This window comes from Argopecten irradians, chromosome 4 (assembly GCF_041381155.1).
Source record: "Argopecten irradians isolate NY chromosome 4, Ai_NY, whole genome shotgun sequence".
Classification (NCBI taxonomy): domain Eukaryota; kingdom Metazoa; phylum Mollusca; class Bivalvia; order Pectinida; family Pectinidae; genus Argopecten; species Argopecten irradians.
In genome coordinates, this window is record NC_091137.1 from 31,356,354 (window position 1) to 31,379,291 (window position 22,938).

The 22,938-nt window shown below is 33.7% G+C and overlaps 2 protein-coding genes across 8 annotated transcripts in view; both read left to right on the top strand.

Moving 5' to 3' along the window:
• LOC138321284 (zinc finger CCCH-type with G patch domain-containing protein-like) overlaps positions 1-5,076 on the top strand; it is a 28,127-nt gene extending 23,051 nt beyond the window's left edge. For all 4 annotated transcript variants that reach the window (XM_069264848.1, XM_069264849.1, XM_069264850.1 and 1 more), the window contains 3 exons: positions 2,719-2,846; positions 3,486-3,568; positions 4,786-5,076. In XM_069264848.1, coding sequence (XP_069120949.1) covers positions 2,719-2,846; positions 3,486-3,568; positions 4,786-4,924 — 350 coding nt within the window. In that variant the 3' untranslated portion in view covers positions 4,925-5,076. The remainder of the gene's footprint in view (positions 1-2,718; positions 2,847-3,485; positions 3,569-4,785) is intronic.
• A 1,972-nt stretch (positions 5,077-7,048) lies between these two features.
• LOC138321287 (cilia- and flagella-associated protein 77-like) lies at positions 7,049-21,337 on the top strand. 4 transcript variants are annotated; one of them, XM_069264853.1, is made up of 8 exons: positions 7,049-7,266; positions 9,033-9,135; positions 10,158-10,410; positions 12,139-12,241; positions 13,124-13,159; positions 15,172-15,198; positions 19,242-19,352; positions 19,883-21,337. In XM_069264853.1, the coding sequence occupies exons 1-8, from the start codon at positions 7,165-7,167 to the stop codon at positions 20,009-20,011; spliced, it is 864 nt and encodes a 287-aa protein (XP_069120954.1). In that variant the 5' UTR covers positions 7,049-7,164; the 3' UTR covers positions 20,012-21,337. The 4 variants fall into 4 exon arrangements, with proteins under 4 accessions (XP_069120954.1, XP_069120955.1, XP_069120956.1 ...); XM_069264854.1 differs by lacking the exon at positions 15,172-15,198; XM_069264855.1 differs by lacking the exon at positions 13,124-13,159.
• The last annotated feature ends 1,601 nt before the right edge of the window (positions 21,338-22,938 follow it).

The window sequence follows — 22,938 nt, forward strand, 5'->3', positions numbered from 1 at the left end:
TCTTCGATTGCCTGCATCACTACCGAGGACATACCATAAGAAATACACATGGTTGCCTTACCATTACTTGAAATAACTAACATATTTACATTTAACTCCGCCACACTGTTGTCTTCACTTGAACATCCACTAGATATTATATCTCTCATTCCTCATATGGTTGAGATATACCATCGGCCCTGAAAAGATCAAATTTTCCCAAGTATATATGAAATTCGACATATATAGGTTTTCAATGCCCAATACAATATGTTTAGCTGTTGACCAATCAGTCTTTCACGAAGGTTGCACTATAAATGTTCTTAGTTTTCAAGAGAAGCATGTCCTGTAATGTCCTTGCTTAATGGTAGGACATTTGAAGCTTATATTGTCTTGATATACGTACTTCATCGGTTGGTACAGGCCAAAGTTTAGCACACCAACACAATCTTCCTTATTTTCTGGAATGCTATGAAGTCCACGTCCATTTAATTCATATTTTCAAAATGGTCGCCAAATGAAGGATTATTTTTAATTTTGTATGAAAAAATCTACAAACTGTGATAGAAGTCTATTTTGACACAATTCTTATATTGTAACTAGCTGCAATTATTATCAATAGTTTTATATGAAAATCTGAAATAAACTCATTGAAACAGGTCCAAACTAGACTTCAAGGACGAGACTGAAGCGTCATAAGAAAACACCCTTTAGCCTAACTCCTTTTCAATTGCCGTGGTCTTGTGCTATAGGGTTTTGATGCAAAAGTAAATTTTAAACTGTACACCAGTTTGGATCTACAATAACTAGATACCGTGCAGCTAATTAGGTCGATCGTGAATTTTTCATACCGTTACGCTGTTGATTGCGTACTTTAAACAACCTATATGTACATGTATATATTATGCAAACTCTTGTCTATTTTGTGTGAATGAACTAAGGGTTATGTTGCTGATCAATAAAAGCAGGCGTCAAAAGAGTCATATCCGGGCAAGAATAATGTTTAAAAATAGCTCATACTCGCCTTCCTATTCTATGTATATTAGCGTTTCCTTCTATCAACGTTATACTGTGTAGCCTGTGACAGACTCGCAAAGACGACACATATATAGAGCAATGAAACTTGACACATTGTTGTGTTGTGGCTGTATATGTTATTGCATTGTGCATTTTGTAGTATTTACATGTTTGGGGTGTAATTTAGCAGGGGGCGCATTTTTAGCCCACCAACATCAGATGGTTGGCTATTCAAATCACTTTTCGTCCGTCCTTCCGTCCGTACACTATTCTTGTTACCGCTATTAGTCAGAAAGTACGGAAGGGGTCTCTCTCAAATTTCACATGTAGGTTCCCCAAGGGTTCATTTTTGCATATTGCATTTTGGGACCAATCGGTCAACAAGATGGCCGAGAGGCCGCCATCTTGGATTTTGAAAGTTAAAGTTTTTTACCTATATTTTTCAGAAAGTGCTAAAGGGATTTTTCTCAAATTTCACATGTAGGTTCCCATAGGGCCCTAGTTGTGCATATTGTATTTTGGGACCGATCGATCAACAAGATGGCCGACAGGCTGCCAATTTGGATTTTGACAATTGAAGTTTGCTACCGCTATTTCTCAAAAAGTACTGAAGGGAGCTGTCTCAAATTTCATGTACATGGTCCCTAGGTTTGTGGTTATGCATATTGCATTTTTGGACCGAACGGTGAACAAGATGGTCGACAGGCCGCCATCTTAGATTTTGATAGTTGAAGCTTGTTACCACTATTTCTTTGATAGTACTGAAGGGATCTGTCTCAAATTTCATGTGCCGGCTCCCCTAGGTCCCTGGTTCTGCATATTGCATTTTGGGACCGATCGAACAACAAGATGGGGAAAGGCCGCCATCTTGGATTTTAACAATTGAAGATTGTTTCCGCTATTTCTCAAAAAGTACTGAAGAGAGCTGTCTCAAATTTCATGTACATGGTTCCCTAGATTTGTGGTTATGCATTTTTCATTTTTGTACAGATCAGTGAACAAGATGACCGACAGGACGCTATCTTGGATTTTGATAGTTGAAGCTTGTTATCACTTTTTCTCAGAAAGTACTGAAGTGATATGTCTAGGGGTCTAGTTTTTCATGTTGCATTTTGGGACCAATCAATGAACAAGATGGCCGACATGCCGCCATCTTGGATTTTGATAGTTGAAGCTTGTTATCACTTTTTCTCAGAAAGTACTGAAGTGATATGTCTCAAATTTTATATGTAAGTTCCCCTAGGACCTTAGTTGTGCATATTGCATATTCGGTCTGATCGTTCAAAAAGATGGTCGACAGGTAGCATCTTGTTGTTTGGGTTTTTTTTTCATAATTGAAGTTTGTCACTGTTATATATGTCAGAAAGTACTCAAAGGATCTTTCTCTAATTTCATATGTAGTAATATATAGTAAAAGTTTAAAAAGCAGAGAAAAGATCCCTCTTTATTTCGTCAGACATAGATCATTCTTTGGTGGGCGCCAAGATCTTTCAGAATATAGGCTCTGGGATCTCTTGTTCAACTTTGAGTTTAAATTGAGGTATTACTTATTACTGAAATGAAATCAGTGTTTTCGTCTTGCATCTTGGTCAACCGCAAAGGCTACAACGACCAAATTTATGTCCATGTTTTAATTACATTGTATTATGACATGCACAGTTGAATGCATTACACAAAAATGAAGTACACAAAGTGACGTTTTATTCACCCTATTTTTTTCAGGAAACCTCAAAGACTTAGTACCTCATAATCATGGAAGCCAAATCAGCGAGACAGGCCCCAGTAGACTTCAACGCAATATCTCTGAGCAGGACCTCAATGCTAAATCCGAGAGACATTTAAACATCCAGGTAAACAGATTTATTGATCTGTTACAGAACTGTTGTTACATTTTGCAACCCCATCTTTATAGTGTTTGTTTATAACCGGCTCTCCTTGTAGCCGTTATCAAGCATTTGTTCAAGCCTGTTTTCTCCATTTCTTTTTACATCATCATAAACGTGTGCGCTCTCTTCTATCTGCTCTACTAGTATAATGTTTTGCGCTCTCCATCTTCTCTTACTGGATTCATATTTATGAGAAGTGTCAAATTTTCTATGTTCTATATACATTTACCGTATATCCGACTCTTGTTGTTTGACAAAATTTTCTTTTTAAAGGAGGAAGTTTTAACTAATTAAAAATGATTATGAATTACGTGATATAACATAATGTAGTATTTAATAATTTACCTTTTTGACGCGGATTACATTTTTGCGATTATGTCAATATCGTGCGAAATCGCGAAAATTAGTTTAGTGTGAACACTCGTTTCTGACAGTCTTTGGTTGGATGGAACTTTTTCTATAACTTTATATACTCTTCATCTGTACAATTTAACTTCTAAAGAAACAATATGATCGTACCCTTCATTCAACATTGCAACTGACGACAAAGAACATACAATATTATAATTTGCGAATCTAATCATTCGTAATATCCATTTTCAGTTGCTGAAAACAGACGAAGAAATAAAAAACGTGAAGAAAGAATTGGAAAGGCTGAAAGGGTCTTTAGCACGGAACGAATTAAGGTAGATTATTTGTAGACTAAAAATAATAAGAAGGAAAACTGAAGGATGATTAATGTGTTGTTTTGATGATTGGCACTCTTCGTCCATTTTAGAGTTAGGGAATAATTTGAGTACGAGATTAATAGTGTACTAGGTATATTACAAGGATCCACATTCTTAGGATTTTCGAGTTTTATGCTGGATTTTTACCCAAAAAAATCAAATCTCGTAACTATAACACTATTTCAACTTTTCAAATAAGTGTATTTCGACAATCTGTGATTTAAAATGTAATTAATTAGTTACTTGGGTGAAAATAATGTAATCGATTACATTAACTGATTGCATGTTCAATTGACTTGTAATCGATTACAATAAATTGATTTTCAAAAAATATTGTTAAAGGTGTATGGTCTATAACTTACGCTCTTTTTGTCATAGTGAAAACTGTTTAAGTCTTATACATATTTTTCTCCGTCTGTCTGAGGTTTAAACTTTCTAATTTTACCACTTTTTATAAAGTTGCAGCACTGGAAGTATCTTTAATTATAAAAGTAAAAAATCTTTTTAACGTGTACACGTGAAAAATAGGCTCGAAAGATGCCGAATCATTCCGAACTCTTCCGAACATCGTCGCGACAATCTCGAAGTAAAGCGAGAGTTGTGAAACCAAGAGAAAATATCAACAATTTTTCATAAACAAAATATGTGGTCGACCTCATCAGACTCTATCTACAAGGAAAATAATGCTCGCACATTACAATATTTGATACACACAACATTTTACGGTAATGTGTAAATTGGATGTTTCAAATACTCAATCTGTGGACATATACTAGCATGATTTGCTCAAATAGGCCAGAAGGAAAACGTAAACAAACACATGTGTGCTTACGCTAGTTACCTGGCTCACCACGTGCAGGTCGTGTCGAACGTCAGTCACGTGATACGATTAGGAATCCGACAAAACCCGAAGTCACTGAACATGGCGGCGATTGAAGGCGCTTTATTCAAAACCAGGAATATATGATTCCTAGATTTCGGCTCTCTTATAGGCCGACATATGCTTTTGGGGAGCTAAATCATCAAGTTACGTGTCAATGTTTAAATATCAAATGTTTAAGTTACATATCCTTACAGTGAAATTAGCAGCAATACAACTTTAAATAAATAATTTTCGTTTTATGTTATGTATTGATTTAGCATTTCGCTGACATATGGACACCTTATGCTTACAGAGACAAGAACATGGCGAGTAGAATCCGCCAGAAGATTGAGACCACAGAGGCCTACCTACAGCGTCTGATGACGTCAGGCAATGCTATCCAACAACACAAACAGAAACGTAACAACCATAAAAAGCTGACCGTCTTCTAACATTGTTATCGGTGGTGTCGTACTTTTGAGCGAATGTGTTGTGTGAAGAGGGGACTGCAATAATGACACGAGTATAGTGCTGTCTATATTATTTAATTTTAATATTATAAATAAAATGTATGTGTAAATAAAATCATTTCTTTTCTGATCAACAGCTAATTGTCTATCTTTGTTTTAAATTGCCAATTCGTGTGTGTACTAGGAAACCAAAAGTTAGGACTGCCGACACAAGAACAAACCTTCACACAAAAAGATCTTAAAATGCAAACAGAGGACATCCGTGAATGGAAAAAAAATCCATTAAGAAATGATCATTATATCTCGAGCTTTATTGGTGCTGCACCTAAGGATTTTTAACTAGTCATCATATGCATTGTCTTTTGGGGAGCACACATCATTTTCAGTGTGATTCTTGTTGTGAATGGATAGTGTGCATCATTAATTAATAGCTTGTTTCCGCTTATAAGTCCCCTTTTGGTGAAACCGGAGGGTGCTATATATATATAGTGTTTATCCCCGTCTGTCGGTTGGGATTTAGTGTGTAGATGATATCATGAGAACGAATTGATAATTTTTATCAAACTTCACACGATGGTAGCTATTTGGCTTTTGCCAGATGATCGAGTGATTCGTTAAAATGTGGAAGAGACAAGGAATTCCCTGTGTCTATTTATAGTCAGCAGGTTACCAGATTTTTAAAGGTTGACATTGCATATTGTCAAGACCTGTCCTAGCGGTCTAGGCCAATCACAAAATGGCAAAACTCATAGTCATATAACAAAATTTAATTTTAAGGGTTTTACCCAATGGTAATTATAGAGCGATTAGATTAGATAAGTGATAATGTTTATTCCCGTGTAACTGGCATACGTAATAAAGCATGTTAATATCCCATTTATATTTATCATCAAACACGTCTCCACTAATTAAATAATTAACAAAATTATAAAGTTTTAAAAACCATAATCACAGTGATCAGAGTGAGAGAGAAAACGAAAATGTTTTGAGCTGGAACGAACCTTTATTGGATCTTTAACTTTTTCTATTTCCATTCTCTTTTTATTTGCAACAATAATAGGGTATCCTAATTTATAAGTGAATGGATGTATGACGTAATTATTTTCCGTAAATAAAGTGTTTATATATATATATAGATATCTACATAAAAGTATATGACTTTGCAATAAATTCCATCTACATTTCTTTGTATTAGAAAAATATTTATTCCTAAATCATAAATGTTGATAAAAAAATTGATTGGAATAATTAAAGAATTAAAGGCGGACTACCTTTCAGGAGCAATATTTATTTAAAGGTCTCTTAAAAACATCAATAATATAAGAAAATGCATATCGACGGCCTAAGATGAAGTAACAACACCAAACATATGAAATATTGCCTGCCTTATATATTATAACTGTGGAGATTTACTGTCTGGCGCAGTGATATTCAACTACCGCGCGATATTTAGAACGACGGCGGGAAACATAAGACGTCCCGCGTTATGAAAATTAATATTATATATATTGCAGTTATTTTTTCAGAAGATGGTGATGAGTGTAGTATAAACTGTAGTCAATAACTTTTGAGACTTTACAAGATTATCAATCTCGGTTTACATTCCAATTTAGATATTTAAAATTCAGTTCGGGAAAGGTAGTGGGCCTTTAAAAACACATAATCACAGATAGTTTGTGGTTAAATAATTAAAAACTTAAAAATAGTTACATTATAATTGACTCTATAGAAGAAGGAAAATAAATGTATAGGCCTAGTAGAAACTGTAGATATGTGAAGTTGTACATGTATCTTCTATGTTCTGTACATAGACTACACGTACGTACATGTATACATGTATAGTTCAGTGCATGTGCCGCAACTTCTGCCATTTCCTTTAAATGGTTTTATCACAAATTCATGTTGTATATTTAATATACATTAATACAAAATAAATATGATAAAGTGTAACTAAAAATTGCAATAGCTCAACTTTCTTTTATACTTCTCAAAATGTTACGTTACTTGTAACTCGATTGAGATGCTTTATTTCGAGTTGGATTGCAGATCTAGAGTGAACTCCCTTCACACATAATGCCACCAGTTGGCGCTTTACCGGAAGTGAGCTATTGATTATTGTCACTATGGTGATGTGATGTACATGGCTTCCTGTACGGTATAATATTTTCTATAAACATTCGGTCTAACAACAGGAGGTCATTTAACACTATAGAAAATCAAACATGGCAGCGGATACTATGACACAGAATCCTTTCGCCTACACGGCGGCAGGAGAACTTGGAAAAAATAGAGATACGATGTTAGGCAATGAATTATTGTTGAGGGTAAGTAAAAATATTAAATATTTCATGATTTATATTCATATGGCAGGTAACGCCAGTTACTGGCTTCGTGATGCTCAGATGCCCGTTTATAATAACTTCCAAATGATCTATTTAGTTAGTTTGCATTGTACAATTTAGATATAACTTCTTTGTCGTATTCTCATAAAATTTGGTAGAATTTATTTCCCATTGGCAGTTCGATTCAATCTCAGGAGTTTGACGTTCTGTCAATATAGTATAGTATGGATCTAGTATACATATTTGAAAAATACCCCTATATACTAGATCTATATAAAAACTTTTATTATTAAGTATATAGAGGTATTCTTTATATATGTATACTATTTATTATGACAGAACGTCAACCCCTTTGATTCAATATAGTAAAGTCATATTCACCCCAAATGACTGATCTACATCAGGCTTTTTCTCACTGCTTTGGGAATGGGGCCTGTGGCTTTGATTTTGGAAAATGTGCGACAAAACAAGGATTTGGGGAAAATTATGAAATTGAAATAAAGCATAACAAATAAGTTTTTTATTTCAAGTGTAGTTTATGTACTTTTTTGAATCCAATTCATAAATATTTAAAGTCTTAACCAACTAAGTTCATGTAATATTTTTGGATAGTTTTCAAGAAATTTGATTTGGGAAATTTAAGGCTTGAATTGGGAAAAATTTAGAGGTTTTGCCTTGGGAATGGGGCCGAATTTCGGCCCAAATCATGTTGAAAAAAAGCCCTCTACATGTTCTGTAGCTTCGTACAAAAAATCTCGTCATAAGTTTCTTTACAGTAGCTCTACTGTAAGTTGTAACAGTATAATAACGTCAGACTTCCAATGTACATCTACATTATATTGACCACCTACGTCTTATTCTAGTTGAAGTTTATGTCAAAGTATATGACCTTTTGTACAGTTTAGTGTACAGATGTTTGTATAACACATGAAACTGCATGTACATGTATCATTTGTGTCTGTTTTTTCTGGCGTGGATATCGTGAACGTCAAATTCTGTAATATGATGTAGGGGTAAGAAAAAAAACTTCATATAATTAACAGGTATGGAAAATATGTCAAAAATATAATGAGAATCTGCATATATATTTTACCACATCACAGAATTCCAGTTGGTCTACTGTTGTAACAGGAGAAGAGAAAATGTAGTGGTCATGCAGATCGGGGCTTGAACTTGGACCTCCGAACACTAGCCGGATGCTCTATAATCCAATAATGTTAGACATCTATATTGAGAGACTTCTGATGGACAATATCGACACGCAATGATCAAAAGAGTCTCGTCGTGCTATACATGCTATCGTCTAACATTGTTGGAGCAGATGCTCTACTGATGGAGCTACAATTGTATTTGATCATTGATGATCAATATAGTCTAGTTATGCTACACTGTGAATTATAAAACTCAACAATGATTCGAAAATTTCTACTATATTTTGTATATGTAAATGTATGTTTTCTACAAAAATACTTTAGTCAGTACACATATTTGCTGCTAATAAGCAGCAAAATCCTCTTAAGCTTAACAAAATTAACTCAGTAATTATTTAAAATCAAGGTCTGGGTTGTTATTTTTCCTGTAGTTATAGCTAAGGGTTAAATCAGTCATAGCCTTATGTATACACATATCCATTATTGTTATACAATGTATTTCTTTACTTAATAAAAAAAATCTCAGTTGAATGTTATTAATTAATTGTAAAAATAAATTTAAGATGTTTCAACTTTCTCACATGTTTTTGTTTACAGACACAGCTAGGAAGACCTAAGAGAAGAGGCTACAGCTCAGCTCCATCAGAAAACTTTGTATATGGTCGACCTCTAGAACCTCGTCAGGGAGGTGCTGATGATGGTAAATTTCTTCTGTAATTAAACACATATACATGTATGATATGTATATATATTATAAAAGCAATAGAACAAAAATACACACAACCCAGTCTTGTATATATATCCCAAATATATATATAGCTATGAACTTCACAAAGAATAAAGCTAGTGCTACTCTTGAAATATAGTCAACCAGCACAAAACTGTGAACATAAGTTCTAGTTGACATTGCAGGTAGAACTGAAACTGCCAGCCTCTCTAAATAGTTTGTGCGAGGTTGAAAAGTTTTAGTGTGAAAACAGTGCCATTCCTCACAAGTGTGATACTTTCCTTGAGGCCGATAAATATCTTCTAGGCCTCATTATGCAAACTTGATGATCGAAATACAACTCTAACAACTTTGATATTAACCAGTATAAGAATTAATAGTAAAATTAATACAAATCATTAATCTTAAGAAAGAGTATATAATAAATGTTCTAGTTTGAAATCAATACAAAGTACATGAAAATTCACTTTCTGTCAGATTAAGTTGTATATTGTGGGTTAACACCACAAACCCTAATCATACAAGTTACAGTTAATACTATTGTAAGGTTAGGTGATATATGAGCTGTGTACTCAAATTAAGGTAGAGGTTGATGATATAGATCCTTTAAAGGTTGTTATCAGATAGTATATTACCGTCTATAAGTACAATGTCAATAATATCTTGTGTCCTTTTCCTTCTTCCTATAGAGTAACAATATGATTTATTACATGTAATAACAATAAAATGGGCTCCTCCTGTAGCTGTTGTAAATTCAAAAACTTTAAATTTGGTATTATTTACTACCATCATTCTATTGCATATATTTTCATGTTAAAACCTTTCACTTTTCATGCATAAAGTACAGGGTAATTATTAATAAATAACACATACTAACTATATATTAAGTATAGAAAATTGCACAATCCAAATTTGATGAAAAGATTTTCAGAATAAAAATTGAAGTTTTGTTTTAGATAAAGACATTTTAATAATGACAACATTTTGTTCTCCAGCTCTTCATGGATGGCCACCAATGAAACCAAATTTGAACACAACAACACTTCCTTTCTCCCGTAAAGAGAAGAAAACCGACAGAGATTTCATGGTATTGAACAAAGCGGCAGTGCAGGCTGGTCTTGTTACTGCACCAGAAAATTACAAATTCAGAGCTACCCACGATGTGAGGAGGAAGACCGCTGGTGATGAGAACACACGGAGCCGTACACGAAGAATACCACCTACCATGGTGTTTGGTATCTCAACAAGGTAATTACAGTGTGATTAATGTATACAATGTGCTATATACACACACCCTGCTGTCACAGTAGCCAAGTTGCTGGCGTGGCTGATATTTTATGAAATAATAGTCATTAATAACTCTTTGAACTGGTTGGCTGAGTTGTCAAGGTGTCTTACATTTTACCATTAGTCGTCCACCTCTAGGCTGTCTTCTAGGTATCTTACATTCTATCATTAGTCGTCCACCTCTGGGCTTTCGTCTAGGTGTTTTACATTCTATCATTAGTCCTCCACCTCTAGGCTTTTGTTTAGGTGTGTTACATTCTACCATTAGTCCTCCACCTCTAGGCTTTCGTCTAGGTGTCTTACATTCTACCATTAGTCCTCCACCTCTAGGCTGTCGTCTAGGTGTCTTACATTCTAACATTAGTCCTCCACCTCTAGGCTGTGGTCAAGGTATCTGACATTCTACCATTAGTCCTCCACCTCTAGGCTTTCGTCTAGGTGTCTTACATTCTACCATTAGTCCTCCACCTCTGGGCTTTTGTCTAGGTGTCTTACATTCTACCATTAGTCCTCCACCTCTAGGCTTTCGTCTAGGTGTCTTGCATTCTACCATTAGTCCTCCACCTCTGGGCTTTCGTCTAGGTGTCTTACATTCTACCATTAGTCCTCCACCTCTAGGCTTTCGTCTAGGTGTCTTACATTCTACCATTAGTCCTCCACCTCTAGGCTGTGGTCAAGGTATCTGACATTCTACCATTAGACCTCCACCTCTGGGTTTTCGTCTAGGTGTCTTACATTCTACCATTAGTCCTCCTCCTCTGGGCTTTCGTCTAGGTGTCTTACATTCTACCATTAGTCCTCCACCTCTACGCTGTGGTCAAGGTATCTGACATTCTACCATTAGTTCTCCACCTCTAGGCTTTTGTCTAGGTGTCTTACATTCTACCATTAGTCCAAGGCCTCCACCTCTGGGCTTTCGTCTAGGTGTTTGACATTCTACCATTAGTCCTCCACCTCTAGGCTTTCGTCTAGGTGTCTTACATTCTACCATTAGTCCTCCACCTCTAGGCTGTGGTCAAGGTATCTGACATTCTACCATTAGTCCTCCACCTCTAGGCTTTTGTCTAGGTGTCTTACATTCTACCATTAGTCCTCCACCTCTAGGCTTTTGTCTAGGTGTCTTACATTCTACCATTAGTCCTCCACCTCTGGGCTTTCGTCTAGGTGTCTTACATTCTACCATTAGTCCTCCACCTCTGGGCTTTCGTCTAGGTGTCTTACATTCTACCATTAGTCCTCCACCTCTGGGCTTTCATCTAGGTGTCTTACATTCTACCATTAGTCCTCCACCTCTGGACTGTCGTCTAGGTGTCTGTCATTCTACCATTAGTCCTCCACCTCTGGACTTTCGTCTAGGTGTCTTACATTCTACCATTAGTCCTCCACCTCTAGGCTTTTGTCTAGGTGTCTTACATTCTGCCATTAGGCCAACACCTTTGGATCATGGTCCAGGTATCTGATATTCTACCATTGGGCTATAGTCCAAGTGCATGACACTCTACCATTATGTTGTGTCATATCTGGATCATATTAGTCTACTGTGTGGTAAATATGCTTGACATTCTATCGCATTATACCTGAACCTCAGAGCCGAGATACATGTATAATTCTAGGTCTTAGTCTGTTATATACTTAAAGTTATGTTGTGTTCACTAAACTTTAATCATCTCATGGACTGATGTTTTTCAGGCCGTCTACACCAATATTTGACCTCCTAGAACACAAATACCAAGATAAATGGTTGATGTCTCGTCGTCAGATGGAGCTCACAAAGAGGCAAGAAGAATCCAAGGTAAACAATTTCACATGTGTCTTTCCTTTTATGTTTTATTTCAAATTGTGTTTATTGAGAATGAAACAAGCATTCAAACAATCAAACTGCATTGTGTTATAGTTAAACTGAATCATGTTATAATTAAAGTTGTATTTTGTATATTGATATCTTAATTAAATTGATGTAATTGTAATAGTTAATTACTACAATGTTTGATTTCAGTAAATGTGACTTTTATATGTAGTTATTATTTTTGATTTAGCAAAAACAAAAAGAGTTTTGGATCAGTTCACCTGTGTCTTAACCAGATCAGACCCCAGCACTAAACTAATGATTGGTAGATCTTAGCTGATTTAAGACAATTTACCAAGAAAGTGATAACAACCCAAAGTGATTGCAACCCAAAGTGTGATTATATATAGAGATTTTTGACTCATAGTTTTGCTGAGCAAAATAGCATACACAAATTAAAAAAAAAAAATAAATAAATAAAAAGATTTATGAAAAAAATACATTTCTTCCATGAAATCAATTAACATAGAATGATCACCTGACAATTATCAACTTGCTAATTCTACCTACCCTGTTTGTTCATAATCGCATTTGTCCTTTACAGTTTCCATTGAATAAATTTGTACACAGTCCAACCATATGTTATCAGGATAAATCTTTTGTTAATATGTTTTACAAATCTAGCATATCATGGTGCTAAGATGTGGAGTGATGAAATTCATCCTGGTCAAGTTAGCGAGTTTTGCCTTTACCTTTTACCATCGATAGTAATTTGGTCCTTAAAAATAAAAAAAACAGAAATAAATTTCAACTAATTCAAAAAGGTGACCCTTATACGTGATGATGACCTTTGATGTATAGTGTATATGTATATTTTGTCCTATTTAGAGTGAGCCCGCTAGATCAGCAGGATATTCCAGTACAGTGAGTTGGACTAAGTCTCTACTGTATAACAAAGTGCCATTGCTGCATTGTCACCACAGCTTGTAGCACTAAAGTCAATCTCAAACAGCACTTAAAGCATTTTTATTGATTTAAGATTAATTTTAAAAAGATTTTTTTCTCTCAATGAATGATCCTTTAATTTCAGTTACTATTCAAAAATTAAAAAAAATTCAGATTTAAAACTGAAAATGTCTAATTAAAAAATCAACAAGCAAAAGAGAAATAATAGAAATAAAAGAAATGGGAGTTTTTTAAAATTTGATCAAAGATAATGAAAATCAGTTCCATTAAAAAAATGTAAAGAAATATAAAAAAGACAGGGAAAGAGAAAAGTTGGCATCAAATCAGAATCAGAAGTTCATTTCTGATATCAGACGATACAATAAATATCTACGACATGCATACTGAATAACCTTCAGTAATACAGGGTTTCGAGATATCAAAAAAACGTGGGTTAAGTACCATTTACTGTCGAATATTGCCACTTCCAGTGATTATGACATCACAAAAATCATGCCAAAATATGATGTCGCAATCACACCGAATGGTCATTAAGATCTCGTACATTTTTTTGGTGTCTCAAAATCGACGTATTGAATTGATAAGCATACATTTTGTAGATAAGGCCAGTGCTGCATCGCACTGCGGGTGGCATTGTTTGCTGTGGCACAGATCCCAAATATACAGTCTTCATGCACCTAATACTTCATCCTGCTCACAAGATTCTTATTTGGTTGTGCATTTTATTTGAGTTTTAAATTCGTTCATGTAGTACCTTATCTTGATTCGGAAATCCTTTTTCTACCTATTCTCTTGGTAATGGATGTCTTCTTTCGAAATCTTTTTTTTCTCTTGTGCTTGTCAGGATTTTTTAAGGAAATGTGTAAAAAATAGTTCTGTAACAATTGTAATAGTCCTTAATAAATTCTTTAACTGATCGTTTTTTAATACTAGTACACTGTTACAATAACAAAATGGGTGGTTTCATCTTCTGATGTAGTAATCAATTTGTAACAAAATATGTCCGTGCTCCACCAATTTAATTTGGAATCCCAAGAGTGACTTGTTTTTGCAGACTTATCTGCACTCGTGAGCTAAAAAACGTGATTGTTAAGTAATTGGTTTTTGTGAATGAATTATCCTGTTTACTCTCATATTCAAAATTTTATCATGAATTATGATACTAGTTTAGCAGCAATCAGTACTGTCTTACTTTAAATACTGACAGTTCATTATAATGAAAAGATATATTGACAATTTAGATATTGTTATGTAAAGCCCTGCAGTTTTTATAATACCTAAATAACACTTTAGATGTACAAATTTAAAATTGACACACTCATTATAACATATACGTGTAGTAATTAATAAACGAAAATTTATTGTTTTAATCAAGACAATAGCATTAATACTAGTACAACTGCATTTAATGTTAGTTCAATATCAAATTGATTCCCTAATTTCTTGTAAATGTTTGAAATTATTTATATTCAGTAAACAGATCTATATGCCCAGGTTAATCTATTTATACATGAATGAATACACACTTTCATTACTTTGTGTGATGTCTTTAGACCTGCTTGCATTGTGGTGCAAGCTTTATTTTTAGGCTTTATCACAATTGTTTTTTAGAATTGTTCTCAGTTGTCAATAAAGTCAAAACAAATATACTCTCCTATTAAAGAGGTTATAGAACACAAGGAAAAACTACTTGTATTGTGTACACCACATACAAGTCGCCACAAATGAGTAGTTAGGAATGCTAACTAATTTTCACGATGTGTACACCACATCGTGAAAATTATGCAGGTATCTTCTTCTTCAGTTGCAATAGAATTGATGACAGCATTGAAGTCTTTGATTCAGTTTTCATGCAGTTTTGTTTGTAAAACAGAATAAACAAAACTTCATACCATTTTTGCACAGCATGTTAATGTTTCATATTATAATTCAATCGTTAATATTTATTTTATTTGTATAAACCTATGTAGCGAAAGGAACATTTCAACATGTTGAAGGTAAACTTTGGAATGAATCACCAATATAGCTTAGTGTGGTCCAAGCATGTTAATGGAATCTGCATGTGTACATATACATACATAAGTAATTATATCTATAAGCAATCATTGAAACAAAAGGAACATTGCCATAGAGTACATCTTGTAAGCAAGCTGTTGTATGGCGTTCTGAACACAATCGTGAGAGCTTTTGATTCTGCTTATCTTATATTCATACTGTAGTTGCTGTCATAGAATGCTGTCAACTCTCTGAAATAGGTAAATTTTAAAATTTATAAGTAACTAATAAATCATAAATGAATTTAGCAAGTAAGATAATAATTCAAATGGTAGGGTATAACAATTAATTTTATTATATTTAGGTAAAATACCCGTAACATTTGCTTTCTTTTAAAAATATCTACAAAATAAATGATTTGTACATATTTCTTATGAAGATAAGTAAAACTTATAAGGAATGAAACTGTTTTTTGTAGGATGATTTCTCCACAGGTAAATTTAGTCGTCACAATAGATTTAATAACCGTAAGACGTCAGTCTGTTTGTAAAAAGCAACCCTAATTTTTTAAGGAAATTTGAAGTTGTTTTGCAATCAAAGAGGAATATTTATATTTTTATAATATCATTGCAAAATTTCTTAATAAATGAAATGCTGGCATAACAAAAAGGAATGTTTTAACAATATTTATACATTTGTATTGCTGTGTTATAGTGTCACTGAAAAATCAAACAGGCAACGTCTTTAAGTTTATTTTTAACTTTAAATATGCGGGTAACGATTTTCATGGATTACATAAAATAATCTAAAACTAATCACAATACATTATAAACATTGTCAGAATCCATTTAGACACTTTAAACATCTAATATCAATATCACAATCATTAAAGATGAAAGTGTAGAATTTTAGAATAGATTTTTAATCTGAAATAAACTAAAAGTGTCTGTTTTTAGTTTTAGTTCAGTAAAAAGAGTTGCTGCAGCATCCATGCATGAAAACCACCTAAATATTTCTGTATACATTACAATATTACTATTTGTGTTATAAGATGTAGCATGCACATAACAGCCGATAAAATGATCATAACATAAAACATAAAATATAACAAAAACAACCTATTATTCAGTTGTATCGCATGATGAACTATATATATATATATATATTGTAGACCGAATGTTCCTCACGGGAAACTTCTCAGCACCATCATAAATAGCATAATCGATAAACAGTTTTTTACAACAACAGCTTTTGACAAAATATTAAGACGCATATTATTGTAAGATTCACATCGGCAGTCGTATGTCAGAATATCATTTGTGCGAGTTTAAATAAAATAATCCCAAATGATTTCAATACAGTTTGTGAATGAATGCCCTTCTTTAGCAATAGCTGCATGGAGAATACATACAATATACTGTTTGTCAGCTTCGTGTATATATATACATGTATATATATATATTATTGCATGGTTTACGTTCTTGGTCCACAATACATGAGTTTTTTCATGTCAATGGTGTCAATGTATTGTACTCGGAAAAAAGGGGTATTTATTCCAATTTATATATTTATTGTTTTATATTCATTCCTTTTGTTCTATTTTTGTACAATATTTCGAAAATATACCCCTTACCCAATTAGTGTTTATCTCTCTTCGGGAAAATATTTTACAATACCAATGATTCTCTTTCACAACGGTGCTTATAGGATTTTCGTAGACAGATCCCAAAATCACTTCAGTTCTATCAGAAGGCATATTTGCCCATGATTTTCAGTATTACATTTCATAACAGCTAACTATATGTTTATCATAATACCTCTGTTTTGCCTACCCTTTCGCCATTATGTCAACTTATGTTCCTATACTTATACCTTAATATGTGTAAACAGAAGTAACTAAATCTTTATTTTTATTCCCATGCTTTCCATTTTCTCCAACTGAAGCTGAAGGTAACTACTTTATAGTGTAGAACTCATAGACTACATAGTCTCTACTAGTTTCTAACATCAATGTACCGAATTTAGTATTTATTTATTTATTTATTTATTTATTCCACTTTGTCGTTCAAGTAATAAAATATCAACTTGTATTACATGTAAATTGTAAATGTCAAGATATTTACAGTGCAGTAGTGCACGCTTGTTTACACTGCCCTACAGAAAAACGCATCTTTCTGATGAATTAGTAAGAATGGCTTTGGTAACATATATACTTTCACCACGTCAGGTCAGATGTGATCCAAACGAAAACGATATTTTAAATATGGATAAGGCATATCGCTTCACTGCCAAACAAGTCATCGTTCTGAACTCCATAAATTATCATTCGAACTTTACTTCATTTTCAATTGATATACATACATCCGCGAGAAATTGGTTACGTTTAGCATGATATGACTCCAGTTTCAATTATTCCTTAGCACAAGGGAACCCCTTACCTTATTTTTCAAAAGGAAAACATTGCCGAAGTTAAGGAAAACTTAACCTAAGATTTGTGTGTTCCTTAACTTCTGTAATGCTTTCCTAAAAATGTCTTCCACATATGCGTTTTGTATGCTAATCATTATTGTCTGAAAAGTGTGAGGGACTTTCGTTGGGCAGTGAAAATCGCAAGTTCGTGTAAAGACATTGTATTCAGTCGACACTGTGCATTATATATATATAATGTATATACTTTGGTAGACTCATATATTATGTTGTCGCAGGTTAGTTGATTTCATTTCAGCTAATGAAATGAATTGTACTAATGTAAATTCCTCTTTTGTCGCTTTCTCTATTATATTGTAATTGCTTTATATTGTTAAACAGTTTTAGCACATAGGCTGACATAGCAATATTATTCTTGTTTATCAAATGAACAAAAGTTATAGTTATACACAAGTGATTTAAATGCCGCTAGTTTGTGTTGACAAAGTAGGCGAATGATTTAAGTGCTAGATTACTTTACATATATGTGTTTACATTTATGCCTGTGTATTTTATTTAAAAGTGAAATTAAAATATTTGACTACTTGGGTCATTTACCATTAGTTTGGCAATAGTTGATCTGTCGTATTTGCTTTGACACTTATTTCAATGCTTTCAAGTATGAATAAAACCATGCAAGATGTACGTAGTACGTTATGCACATTATTGAAATGCTTAGATTCTCATGTATTTCTCTTAAATTTACATTATTTTGATATAAAGAAGATTACTATTACTTACCATTTTACCTGATGCATGAATGTAATTAGAGTTTTCCCAATAAGTTATTGATCGAAATATATCATAAAATATTAAGTGCCTGCGTCTGGTGTTATGAAAATATTCCATTTTCTATTCTACTTGTGTCTATTGCAGTAAACTAACTGTTTTTCGCGGCTACTTAATTTTGCGATTTCCATTTTACAATAAGTTCGCGAAGATTAACATTAGCGAATTTTAAAATCGAATGGGATTCTTTTCAGTATAAATGGTGTAGATGTTACTTCGCAAAGACAAACTTTCGTAAATTTACTTTGATCGCGAAAAATTGCGAAACTAAGTAGTACTCGAAAGAAAGTCTGTTTACAGTAAACGAAATGATGACGAACAATGTACAGAACTAATTAAATGCCACATAATAAATATAAGTCATGCAATGATTAAATGATAGAACCATGTGCTGCACGGCTTTAAGCCTTTTCAGCATTGTCTTGATCAGGTGTAATATGCTTGGTTTGATCGAAATTCCCAGAGTGCAGTAGTTTATAATTTTTGTCTGAAGCGAATTCATTCCTGCGTCTGGTCACTTCATTTTTTAGTAATTTTACACTCAAATACAAATATGAAAATAACACTCAAATGATTTGAAATACTTTGTACTGTATGTTTAAAAGGCTTGGTATATTTTAAGTCCTCTATGCATTCAGGGTCACTAAATCTGGCATGACTGTGTTAAAATTGGGATTTAAATTGATACGCTTTTGACAAGCTGTCCACCAGTACTTAACATTTTAAAATATACATGAATATTTTGATAGTTTGAAGGTAGAATGTTGAATGGTCTTCTCTTTATTCGTAGCAACGAAGAAACCCTAACACAGTCTACGAGACACGAGCCTCTCTGCTCAGAACGTACCAAAATCCAGTTGACGACGCCCCACTTTGGCAGCTACCCAAGTTCAAGAATAATGTAAGTGTACTTTGTCCTAAATAAGTACATAAACCCGCCATTGTAAAATTAACACATTTGAATAATTATCATTTATAGTTAAAAGAACATTTATTGTATACTAGTAGCGTTATTTGTATGTAAAAATGATGATGAAATACTTTTTGTTACATTGAAACTAGGCTGTTCGTGATAGATTCAGCTCGACTTATTTCGAATGGTGTTACGTTAGAATAAGCTCGACTTTCGTCTTCCGAAAATTGTTTACATTATATTAATCTCAGCTTACGTGTCTCAAAAGTTGTTTACATTAGAATAAGCTCAACTAATTTCGATTGTTTATACGATTGAAAACGCCCGACAAAAGTATCTCGAAAGGTTTTTCACTGTAGAATAAGCTTGACTTATTTCGAATGTTGTTCGTATAGAATGAGCCAATATAGGTATCTAGAATTTAAAGGGGGTTTTTTTACAATAGAGTAAAGTAGATTTATTTGAGATTTTTACGATATAATAATCTAGATTAATTTATAACATGATCTACTTTGCAGGCCAAGGCATCTCTACAAACATTCCGCTCAGAAAATGCAAGGAAACAAGGATATGAACATTTTGAATCCGACCAGATTTCCAGGAAAGGACAACTTGGTCACGGAGTATTCGAATCTGCGAAGAACTGATGATTGTTTTCAATTTTTAGTCCGTCCGATATTTTTAATAAAGCTTCATCACAGTTATCGATTTATAAAGCACATAATTTTTGATACATGACAAAAAATCATGTTCAACTCCGAAAGGATACATGTTTATATTTATAGCAGAGTCCATAAATGATTTATGGAATTATTGTACATCAGTATTAAAATACACGAGACATTTTCTTGGAATGTGAAGAACAAAGAGGTTGATTCCAGTAAAATGAAATCCATGGAATTCTCTGTGAAATACTTCCCGTTTGGTAAAGTTGAAATATACTGTGTATATATATATAAAACATTCCGTAAATTATTTATTTTATGTTTGTTTGTTTTGCTTGCTTATTCATGAATAGCTACAAAAATGAATGAACACTTTTATTATTATCAATTGGTGTGTTTTCATTCATTCAATTTGTATCATTTTAAAGTTCTAATATGTTTCATAAGTACAGTATTTGAAACGCCATTTTGGCGGTCCGTGTTAGATTTTTTTTCCCAGTCGAGTACAGTTGTTCATTATTTTATGTGAATGTTTGTTGCAAGTTTTACTCTCTGGTAAAGACTTGTAATGAAATCTTCCAGAGACTAGGGGCATACTTTAATGTATGTTCGATGTTTAGAACTAGACAGTTTAGAATTCCCTTAATCATGTGATCTGTTATCGGTACCAAAGTTAAATTGTATTGTAAGTGCTAGTCGTATAGATTTGTTAATCAAATGCATCAGAAGAATCCTTTAGCCTTTTACGTCAGTCCGTTGTTAGTGTATAGCGTTATAGCAGGAATCGCTGTAGAAGGAACAAAATGTTTTAATTGAACTTATCTTGCCTTTGAAAATATGAGTTTTAACCCCCGAACCTCCCACCTTCTGAAATAACATTCTTAATTTTTGTTTTATTTTAGTAATATTTGAAAGATATTCTGTCGATATTCTGTCGATCTTACAACATCCGTCGTTTTTATAGTGAATCGTGAGCGTTTTTAAATTTAAATGAGAAAAATAAATACGTAAATTCGTGAAACTTTGTTTCCTTTACTATCCTCGATGCATTCTGTAGCTTAGGAGATGTAGCATCCCTACAGAAGAAAAGAATCTCCCCTAAAATAAACTGTTTCAGTACGTATTGTTGCCTAGAGGACTTGCTGCTTCTGTACATTTTAAAGCTTTTTGCTTGCACATGTCTGTGATACCCTGCACAATATCATTGTGCATATTTAGTCACCGTTAAATGCATTTTTGCATATACTATATTATAATTGTACAAAAATGTCATATTTGAGTGAAATAAATAAAAATACGTTTTACAAATTCTATCTGTACTTTATTAGCCTATCATCATCGAATGGTGGGATATATTAAAATCGTCTTTCGTTCGTCAATTCTACCACCAGTCGGTTAATAATATGTAAAGCTATTTTTCAGGAAGAACTAAGAGAGAGATCTCAAATTGCATACGTGTATGTAGGTTTCCCCTGGACACTATGTGTGCATATTCTAGATGCATTTTGGGGAAAATCTGACGAGACGACAGAGAACCATTTTGAACATTGATACACTATGTAAGTTCATTATCACTACTTGAAGGGATCCGATGCAAATAAAATTCATAAGACGCCTATTGAGCACTAGTTGTGCATAAAGCATTTTGGGATCGATCTGACCACAGGAAACCGTCCCAAATTTCTTGCATAGGCTCCACTTGGACCCTATCGCCGAAAGGCAGCCAGCTTTTATGTGTAGATTCTCCGTGTACATGTGCATGTTCAGAGATGAACTAGGGGGTCATATGATCTACTATGCATACAAGCCAGCCAAAAAACAAATCAAGAGCACAAAAATTAAATAAGCCCAAAATGTGGCTAAAAATTAGCGATACAGAGAGGCATCTAGATTCACTATTAAAGTTATCCCTTTCATCAACTGAAATCATTATATTTGACTACAAATTCTAAAAGAATCAAAATATCTCGATAAAAGATGCATTTCAGAATGTCAGGTTAAGGTTTACAATGTTGTTTTTTAGCCCACTATCATCAGATGGTGTGTTATTCAAATTGCCTTTCGTCCGTGGTCCGCCGTCCGTTAACAATTCTTGTTACCGCTATTTCTCAGAAAGTAACGAAGGGATCTATCTCAAATTTCATTTAAGTAAGTTCCCCTAAGACCCTATTTGAGCATATTGCATTTTGGGACGGATTGGTCCACAAGATGGCCACCAGGCAGCCATCTTGGATTTTGATAGTTAAAGTTTGTTACCGCTATTTCTCATAAAGTACAAACGGATCTGTATCAAATATCATATCTAGGTTCCCCTAGCCCTATAGGGCCCTAGTTGTGCATATATATAGTGCATTTTGTGACTGATCAGTCAACAAGATGGCCGCCAGGCAGCCATCTTAGAAGTTTGCTACCGCTATTTCTCAGAAAGAAACGAAGGGATCTATCTCAAATTTCATATAAGTAAGTTCCCCTAAGACCCTAGTTGTGCATTTTGGGACTGATCGGTCAACAACATGGCTGACAGGCCGCCATTTTGGATTTTGATAATCAAAGTTTGTTACTGCTATTTCTCAGAAAGTAACGAAGGGATCTGTCTCAAATTTCATATGTAGGTTCCCCTAGGATCTCTGTGTTTAATGCATATTGGGACCAATCGGCTAACAAGATGGGCGACAGGTAGCCATCTTTGATTTTGATAATTGAAGTTTGTTACTGCAATATTTCTCAAAAAGTAAGGAAAGAATCTTTCTCAAATTTAATATGTATTATGTAGTAAAAGTTTGAAAAGTAGAGAAAAGATCCATCATTCCATTGTCAGTTGTAGATCAATCTTTGGTGGGTGCCAAGATCCCTCTGGGATCTCTTGTTTATTATTTATTTGATAAATGGTTGCATCTTATCTTGTGGGA